We start from the raw sequence: 10,817 nt of genomic DNA, 5'->3' as shown, positions 1-10,817 counted from the left end.
TGTTTATGATAGATGTGGTGTCACCTATCGGTGAATATGGTAATTTTATTTTACCAAACATCATTATTATAGTAATGTTGGATTATATTTAAATTAAAGGGATATTAAATCCCGCATTGCTTTAAAACCGAATAAGAAACTCAAAGATCGGAATCAAAGAGTTTCATGCCGAATATATAGTAATTATAAACGTATCGGCTACTACTAGCGTCAGCTAAAGCACGTAATCCAAACTAGGGCAACTGGTAGCAAAGGTGGAGACAGTGCTGATCCCTATTCTTAGTATTTTCCATAATGTAAAACCCATTTCCTAGGAGATGTATCATGCTATACATCATGGTGGGAGGTCACTACCAAACCGGTTTCGATCTTTATTGAGATCTCATCAGTGAGAAGCTAGACCAAATACTACTAAGGGTACAGCGAAAAGAACTTATATACTCCGCTATAAGAGTTGTCAAAAAGGTGCAACTATAAATTGTTTAAAATAAAGAGCCAATAGGCTTCATTTCGGCGATGTAAACATTATATAATGTTTACATCGCCTACAACATCTGCATACAACATTGTCCAAGGCATATCTTCTCTCACCTCCTCCATCACCACCTCCATCAAAATATTAAACAGAAACAGGCTTAATGCTGACCCTTGATGCAAGCCAACTGTTACTTGAAAACTTTCTGTCTGTCCCAGACAGATTCGAACGCTTGTCTTCACACATCTGCACATCTCCAGCACCAACCTGACAAATTTCTCTGGTATCTTCTTCTCCCTCATACACCTCCAAACTTCTTGCCTTAGCACTCTATCATATGCTTTCTCCAGATCAATAAATGCCAGATGTAGCTCCCATTGTTTCTCTCAAAACTTTTCCATCATCTGCCGTAAACCCAAAAATAGCATCTGTTGTTGATCTACCAGGCATGAAGCCAAATTGTTCCTTTGCAATCTCCACCTCCTTTCTTAATCTTCCATCAAGAACCCTTTCTAGGATTTTCATTGTGTCGAACATCAACTTTATTCCTCTGTTATTCTTACAGTCTTGTGCATCCCCTTTACCCTTGTAGATAGGGACAAGAGTACTCTCCATCCATTCCTTGGGTATATTTTCCTGTTGGCAAACTTTAATGAACAAGTCCTACAGCAGGTCAATTCCCTCTTCTCCCAGTGCCTTCTATGCCCCCACTGGAATCCTATCGGGCCCACCGATTTTCCATTCCTCATCCTCTTCATGGCCTCCGTCACTTTCACTCTATTGATGTTCTGCACCATCCCTTCAGAAGGCTGTCCATCTTCTCTGTGAGTCCATGTTAATATATCATACATACTGAACCATAAATTCATTTAAAATCTCACGACAATGTATTCTAATAGCTAACCCACCATTTTTAACCTCTCTCCATAACCAACATACCGGTGTCTTCATCACTTCCTTTGGAGTCCGTTTTGACGAGGAGTCAAATAACCAAATGTGTGTACAATAGTCCATGTATGGTCTAATGAAGGCCTTTCGTAGTAGTACAGCCACATTAAATGTACTTATCAGTGCCTTCTTTTCATAGCAAAAATAGCATGTGGAGTATTTCTGACACTTGAAATGTGGTCTTGAAATTTCAGATCTTTGTCAACTATCATCCTCATATTCGAATTTGATCCATCATCTCGCCATATCCTGTATGGCATATTGCGAGATTCATTCTGCTTAGATGAATGAGCAGAATCGTTTTAATATGAATAGCATGTAGTACACCGCAGAAAGCAAATGATTCGATTTTGGGATTACACCGGAGACGTATTAAAGCAAAATGAATGGTTTGACCACATGCCTACCAACAGACTTGGTTTAATGGTCTGTAAATTCGTTTAAAGCTGTATAAGTAAAGCAATTCAGGAAATCTAGAATGTTTATGAACTTCATAAATAAGTTGGTTTGGAAGAGACTTCACAAGACTACTCCTGAAAGATCGCAGTTAAATTTTATATTGCTTTGGTGAGTGGAATGGGAACTATTCTGTGTATGTTAAATAAGACTTGCAGCACGACTAAATTTAATTTAAGAGCAAAGAGGAAAACAAACTCCATGCCTAAAGCATGCTACATAGTAGCTTTGAAACAGTAAATAACTTAAACCTTGAAATGCAATGTGATAAGCCAGAAAATTTGAACCACTAGTGTGGTAACCCTATTACCTCTACTGCTCAATGAAGACTCTACATAGGATATAGGCAGTGATCTGCAGGGACTTGCATCCCTAACAGTGAACTAGGTCGATTATTCTTGTTATGATAATCCTTATGGCCTATGTTAATCAGCGAGTTAAGTGGTCTATTAATAGTACAGATTTGGCAGGTTTCAACCAGGAACTTAGCATTTTTCTATCGTGTCACTGATCTAGGATGGCAGGCAAATGATTGCATTCCTGAATTTCTGAACAAGTTCACTAAACATTCTGGTCTTTCGAAACATTCTATTCTGACTAATCCAGAACTGATATTAATTAGTGTTTGAGTATACTTTATAACTTATTGGTATTCCTGATTACATCATGGAGTAATAGAAATTCTAGTTCAACATGCAAAACAAAGGCTCAAATGTTTAATCATGGATATCACTTCCGGAGACAAGTGGCCAGTGACGATTCGAACAGTATTATATAGAATTAACTAAATTTGCTAATAAAATAAATTTCCAGTCCTTGTGATCTAACATAAACACTGATATTATGTGAATTAAACTATATAGTGTTAATATATGTATATAAAAATATAAATGTAAATATGAAAATGGATACAAAAATATAAATAGAAATGTTATTCAGTACTTGTAAGCTACATGTAAGCATTGTAATGCAATGGAGCATGTAGGAATAAATCAATCAATAAATTCTAGTAGGGTTACTATTGGGAGGAAAATGCAAAACACACACACACACACACACACACACACACACACACACACACACACACACACACACACACACACACACACACACACACACACACACACACACACACACACACACACACACACACACACACACACACACACACACACACACACACAATCGCACTCTAGAGGAATGGGAAATCAATTTCTGATGGGTGAAAGCGAATACTGGCATAGCAGGAAACAAGAGAGCAGATCAGTTGGCTAAAAATGCAGCTAGAAACGAACGGCTAGAAACAAGTTACCAGAAATTCTGGAAATCTGCAATAAAAAAACTTGCAGAAGAGAAAAACCTAGTCATGTGGGAATAAGAATGGAAAAACATCAAAAAACGGATCAACAAGAAAAGAATTCTTTCCTAGCATCAGAAACAGACTCCGGCTGAAAAGACGCCATTTCTCCATGTTTAACCACGCTACTAACGGGACACGGAAAACTAAGACACTACCTTCACAGATCCCATATCCTGGAATCACCATCACTGTATCACTGTATTCCACAGTGATACAGTGATGTATCACTGTGGAATCCACACCGTCAACAGACTGCTGACCACATACTTTACGACTGTCAGCTATTGGACTCCATCCGGATGCCCCTAATACAACACGTCATCGCTTCCGGAGACAAGTGGCCAGTGTCAAGACAGAGACTTATCGAAAACTATTACATAGAATTAATTAAATTTGCTAATAAAATCAATTTCCAGTCCCTGTTATCTAACATAATTACTGTTATTATGTCAATTATACTGCATAATGTTAATAAATATATATATATATAAAAATCTAAATGTAAAGATGAAAATTGATATAAATTATAAATAGAAATGTTAATCAGTACTTATAAGCTACATGTAATATAAGCATTGTAATGCAATGGAGCATGTAGGAAATCTTACCTCCTGGTAGGATTACTATTGGGAGGAAAACGCAAAACACGCACGCGCACACACACTCTCTCTCTCTCTCTCTCTCTCTCTCTCTCTCTCTCTCTCTCTCTCTCTCTCATATATATATATATATATATATATATATATATAATGTCAATATCAGATATTAAAAAATTCTGGTTTCGATTTTAAGACAAATATGAAATGATTTCATATTTACCTATCCAGTCCTAGAAAACGAGCACTTCAAAAGTGACAGCAATGTCTGTCCTCACTAAAATATCGATCTCATAGGAAACGTTTTGGAAATCTTTGAATTCCAGTATTTGCGAGCAATGGTACAGAATAATAGGCTGCTCATTATAACTGTTCGTGTAATGCAACAACAGTGTCCCGGCTCTCTTACATAACAGCTCACTTTTTTCTTCAGAAACTCATCTATAATTTTCGAATAATCTTATTACTAATTATTATAATTATACCAGCTTCTCCACTCTGTGGAGAAGCCGGTATAATTATCTTTATGTAGTTATCCTTATCTAACCTCTTCTGTCTAAGGATCTCGCCTCTTTCCTCCCACTTTCTGATCAAAAAATGTGGTCCCCACATTCCTTTGCATACCACACTCTTAATTCATTGAAAAAATTCTCTGCATCTATCATATAAAATCCTGTTAGTCATTTATATGTTTCTATCATATCTCTTTTCTGGTTGTAAAACATATTTTGCAACTCCACCTTCAATTTATCCTTGGGTGCCTGCCTCTAAATAGTCTTCAAAACTTCCTCATCCCCACTAAACCCAGCCAACCAAACTTACAGAGAGAGATGGTAACTTCCTAATAACTATTTGTTAGTATTTCTTTAAATTCCAAATGAGGCTTTGTGATGTTTTTGATAAAATAATGAAATTGGACCCAATTGCAATAGCTTTCTCTCAAGAAATGATAAGTCCGCCAGCGGTTAAAAATTAAAAATGTTTGCATATAAAAATGTTAATAGCTCAAATAACTAATAATAAGAATTCAGCCAATTATTTAATCAATAAGAATTTAATAACTTCTAAGATAAGTTATGTAAGATAAGTGTTCTACATTAATGGACTTGGGAATTCCTGTTCTCATGTCATCGTAATTTCAAATCACTGTTCACCTGCATACTTTTTTAAAAACGGTATTTTGTTTTGCATATCTGCATGAATATTTTCGACCGATTCCCGAGTTAGCCGATCTCTGGCACAGACAAGCGGGTTTTTTTTTTATCCCATAAACTCAAGAAAATCGACCGTAGTACCCACATTACTTCAGACAGTAACATATCTTGTTAGGGTTAAGTACCAAGATATGGCAGCACTTGTTAGCCAGCCTCTTCATCGGGGCTGCTATAATTAGTGATAGACATGGGGACGCTATTTCTGATTGGCTACCGGTGGAGATTGAATTGCCCTCTCAGGCTCCAAAAGCTAGATAGGGTATAAAGGCCTCGTCTGCTCTCTATAAGGAAATAAAAGGCATTATCTGATTGAGGGCCGCGACAATCCGAGGGTGAAAAGGATGCACCGCACCTGGGTGGGAACATTGACTATAACACGACATTAACTAATATAATATTAATAACCCTTACTTTTAGATTTTAGGCAGGTGGCCAATAAAAGTTTTCACCTGGGTGGCAAATACCCTTGGTGCGCTCCTGAGCTGATTTATTTGTATGTTATAGAGTGGTGTAGCTAGAGCTTTGCCGCTCGGAGCGGTCCCTGAGTTTGCCGTCCCTCTCAATACACACCAAAAATACTACAAAAGGTCAAAACGACGTATAGGGAAATAAATTAAAACACTATGTTTATTTTTGAAGTAAAACTTTAATTTCGACATTCTGAAATGTTATTTTTCCTGCTTTTCTGTTAGCAAAATTGTCGATGACGTTGGCGAAGTCTATTCCATAATAATATTTAGAAAACTTTCTCTCACAACTAGCAACACACTTACAACAATTGTGAGGAAAATTCGTAGTAGTATTACAATCTTTGGAAATGAGTTCTCGAGACTGTATTTTATAATTAATTGAAAAAGTTCATAAAGGTTCAAAGTACCGCCCCCTCCGCCATCTCCCTAGCTACGCCTCTGATTATATATATATATAATCAGAGATATAATCAATATATACAATATATATAATCAGAGATATAATCAATATATATATATATATAAACCATAAGATCCATTGGAAAAAAATTAAACTTCTACATAGATCTTTATATAAACATTAACGTATATATTGGAATTCCATTGTAATCAATCGCCCTAACTGTATGTTACTCCAAGTATTGTTTGAATTAACTGTACTGACGATGCCCTAAGATACTTAGGATGAAATATTTACTTATTAAAACTTATTACTGTGATTATGACGTGTTTGTTTAGATTCGTACTGTTGGTGGCGCTGTATTGTACTTGATTTACATCTTATGTGGCATGTGTACGGGACTACATGTGTGATGTATAAAATGAAACACCAACGTTAAAAATTTGTCAGTTTTTTGCTGTTTTGGTTCGGGATGTATACAGCGTGTTTTGTTATCGTAGTCCTGTTTGTAACAGGAAGCAGTGGATATGGTGAGTATGCAATAAATTTGCTTTAAAATTATAAATGATATATAGCTTTTCTTAGAGGTGTAGCTGTAAGACATCCGAATTAAATATATCAGTAGAGACATGATGGTCCTACACCTTAAGTATGTTATGAGTTTAATAGTCTTATTAGAGAAATCGTTGAGCTATTCATAAATAATAATAAACTTTTTTCCCCTTTAACCCAAGTCTTCTAGATGATCAGAACGTTGTGCTGCACAAACCACCCCTACGAGATTAGTGAAGTGAAACTTCGCTTATTTGTATGCTGAACTTTTGTGTGGGGGGAGGGGTAAGCTCAACCCTATTCTTCCTGTTTTTTAAATTCTGATATTCTTTCCCCCCACTCACACACCTGTAAAACATTGAGCATTCTTCAAATCACCTTTATACTAATTGCAATGAGTTTCCTTTGGAACTGTGTTGCATAGGCGAGATACCTGCTAAATCCTCTTACAAATACTGGTAAGAAAAAAAATAGGAAGTCACTAAACGGTGAGAAATGCGGCACGAATTATTCCAGTAATTTGTATTTCTTACAATGCATTCCATACAACAGTACGACAGGCATCGTTTTTCTCTAGAAAAGCCTCTATATTCTCTAACGGTATTCTTAGAGGCGAAAGGTTTCTAACGCGAAAAAAATTTTTTAGCAAAAAAACATTCTCTAGAGAATATTTGTTAACGAACAAATCCCATTCACTATAAAAGTTATCTAGTTAATACATAGAAGCGTTAAGTAATAAAACTAGGATTTTCGCATAAGACTAAAGAAGAAACTGTTGAACTTTCAAGATATAAATTTTGATTCTAATACGAATCGTGAAATATCGTATTTGTTACCGATACGGCCGTTTTTAACGGCACAAATTTATCGCTTGCATCTTCCTACTTTGGTATGTTACCAACGAACTGCGATAAATCAACGTCAATGCTTGCGAGCCATCCACATTATAGTAAATACTTAAAATATATTACTGCAAATGACAGTTTACCAAACTGGTGACCTGCCTTCTGATTAGTCCCCTCTTACATGTCATTCTACGAATACGGCAGACCATCAGCAAGATGGCACATCATCCTTCCATTCTGCTTTAAGGATGTTAAGCAGTGTGGAAATTGCTCCACCGACGGATCCTACCTGGTTGGTCTATAGGAAACGCCAAACTACCTCGGTGCGCAGTCTAAATTTCACTCGTTCCATAACCTAGTCGAATCATCTAAACCATCTTGACCACTTCCTAAAAGAGCAGTGGCAACAAGTTCAAATACTCGAAATGCATTAGTCGGGTTAATGTTCATAAGCCATTCCTAATAAATGGCGACTATTTTTTTGAAGCATAAATAGACACCTTAAACTACACTTGTAATTCTACTTAATGTGACCTAACAATAATTAACGGTGGTGTGCTGTGCCAGTAAATTCTAATCTCCTCTGAACGGATAACATCCAAGTATCGCTCTTATTCTTGCTTGAATGAGTAGTAGAGGAATTGTTTTCATGGAGTTAATTGCATAGTGCTAGTAACCTTTTACTGGCACCACCAGTCCGAAGAACTTATTTCTTTCCAGGAATAGATTATTGCAGGGAGTACATGATCGATGGAAACATCTTCCAAAAATTGAAAAGAGATTGCGATTATTCCTAACTAGATGAAGAACTTATCTTATACTGGCACACTTGATTATTGGGCTTAATCGGATGATGTCAAGTATCAGGATGTGGGTAGCATAATACCTTGTTCATAAGGATGCTGAAAGTTTAAACTCTGCTGTATCGCGTGGAGAACGTGAGGGACGTTTTGGTGAAAGATGAACTTGGGTAAGTAGATATCGTATCTTTTAGAAAAGATACGTGAAATGGTGGCATGCATTACGTATTGAGACTGCGTAGAAGCGTGGATGAGATTTCCACTTGGCAAAAGAAACTTCATCTGCAAAAGTTGCATAACTTAATTCAGTGTACTCAATTTCTGAAACGTCGCTTATTGCTTGAAAAGTTAACCAGGTTATACAACAAGAACCACTAACAAAAATGACTAGATCTAATACCTCAGATGAACTGCATTGATGGCGAACAAATCTTCGATCTCATTCCTAAGATCGATAACACTAGAATAGAGGCTAATAATACCAAGAAACAGGTATAGCCTTCTAATAAGTGTTATACAAGTAACCATGATATTCTTCAGTAATAACTAGACTTGGATGAAGTCTAAATGAGCTGTATACTTTCAGAGTAGTGGCCTCTACCAGGAACTCATTACCAATGCCATGTAAGGATCTTCATTTAGTAAACGCCTGGAGGAAGGCCTAGTTTTTGTAGAAACTGAAGAGGCTTAGTAAATACTTTCATTGAATGATTTGGTTGTTAGTTCATAATAGAACCTACAACTCTTTATAAGAAATTGTTAATAAATCGGTAACTGCAATGAGATTTGCAATATGCGAATCCTGATTTAAACAGAAATATTAAAATAGCCGGAGTGTGCTTTAAATAGGATCTATATAACAGCCTAATCCTTCAGTTAAGATTCGAAATCCATGACGCGAATTCTTCCTTCAAAAACTAGATAGTTCGATGATCTCATAAACCTGACTCCTTTTGAGTTAACTCGCGCGTTCTGGTATGAACAATCTTGCTACAGCCACTACCCGACTGTACTTGAAGTATTTTCCTCTCAACTCAGTAAATCTTTTACCGCATCAGTACATCGCTGGTCACTGGAAACATTACTTGTCCTGAATAAATATGGGTGTAAGTTCTCTAGAGTGCAATATGCAAGCCCTGCTATTAATGTTGCTTCCCAATTGCAAGTTTTGCAAACGACTCGGACTACAAATCTTGCATTCAATCATGCATACAATCTAGAAATGACGTACGCCTCAACTTAATTACGTTAAAGTAATTGAAATTAAGACTCAAAAGCTGATTAAGGAACCTGAACGTTCTCAGAACTTACTGTCGAAATTGAGATTATTGGACTTGCACTCACTCAGAGCAACTATCCTGGTCCCAGTCGAAACTCCTTCCATAATGTCACTAACTCGTAGTGTTAAACTTAGTTTTCCCTCAATAATTGCTTACCTTGTTCGGCATAAGCAAATTAGCAATATCGCTGCTGTAATTTATAATTTTTCTATCCTGCCACTGATCTAGGATGGCAGGCAAATGGTTGCATTTCTGAACAAGTTCACTAAACATTCTCTTTAGAAACATTCTATTCTGACTAATCCAGAAATGATCTTTGTTTGAGTATACTTTATAACTTATTGGTATTCCTGATCACAACATGAACTACTAGAAATTCTAGTTCAACATGCAAAACAAAGGCTCAGATGTTTAATCATGGATAAGTGTTGCTAAATAACAAATAATTTTAAGCTTTAAAATGGAATAGCAATATTGCAAGTACTGCATAGACGTTGATGCCTCATCTCCATTAGAGGGTGAAATATTTTTATTTCATGAAGAAATACTTGTAATTGCTAAGTCTACCGGAACTTGATTACAGCATAGCAAGCAGGAAAAAAATGGGTCTCCTGGAGAGGAGGTTGTTTGACAGTATAACAAGTTAATCAGTGGAAAGCCCAGGATTCTCGAATTTTTACTATTCAACTTGCCATATCCTGTATGGTAGATTGCAAGATTCATTCTGTTTAGATGAATGAGCAGAATCGTTTTAATATGAATAGCATGTAGTACACTGCAGAAAGCAACTGATTCAATTTTGGGATTACACCAGAGACGTGTTAAAGCAAAATGAATGGTTTGACCACAGTCTTACCAACAGACTTGGTTTCATGGTCTGTAAATTCGTCCAAAGTTGCATAAGTAAAGCAATATCGGAAATCTAGATTGTTTATGAACTTCATAAGTTGGTTTGGAAGAGATTTCACAAGATTACTCCTGAAAGTTCGCAGTCAAATTTTATATTGCCTTGTTGAGTGGAATGAGAACTATGCAGTGTGTTAAGACTTCCAGCACGACAAAATTTAATTTAAAAGAGCAAACTGGAAAACAAACTCCATGCCTAAAGCATGCTACATAGTAGCTTTGAAACAGTAAATAACTTAAGCCTTGAAATGCAACGTGATAAGCCAAAAAAGTTGAACCACTAGTGTGGTAACCCTGTTACCTTTACTGCTCAATGAAGACCTAGAATATAGGCAGTGATCTGCAGGGACTTGCATCCCTAGTACAATGAATCTAGGTTGTTCGATTATTCCTGTCATGATAATCCTTATGGTCGCTGTTAATCAGTGAGTTAAGTGGTCTAGTATAGATTTGGCCAGGTTTCCACCTAGGAACTGGTTCTTCCTCCGGGAAGTCTTTCAAAGTATGTTCCATTA

General features: G+C 36.5%; 1 protein-coding gene across 1 annotated transcript in view; it reads left to right on the top strand.

Annotated features, from left to right (window-relative positions):
* The first annotated feature begins 6,391 nt into the window (after nt 1–6,391).
* LOC150107661 (uncharacterized protein CG3556-like) overlaps nt 6,392–10,817 on the top strand; it is a 101,244-nt gene continuing 96,818 nt past the window's right edge. The window contains exon 1 of the mRNA XM_090391446.1: nt 6,392–6,449. Coding sequence (XP_090247572.1) covers nt 6,392–6,449 — 58 coding nt within the window. The remainder of the gene's footprint in view (nt 6,450–10,817) is intronic.

Source organism: Typopeltis vanoorti, chromosome 4 (genome assembly GCF_054136105.1).
Source record: "Typopeltis vanoorti isolate ZY-2024b chromosome 4, IOZ_Tvanoo_1.0, whole genome shotgun sequence".
NCBI lineage: Eukaryota > Metazoa > Arthropoda > Arachnida > Uropygi > Thelyphonidae > Typopeltis > Typopeltis vanoorti.
This window is presented reverse-complemented; position numbering and strand designations above follow the sequence as displayed.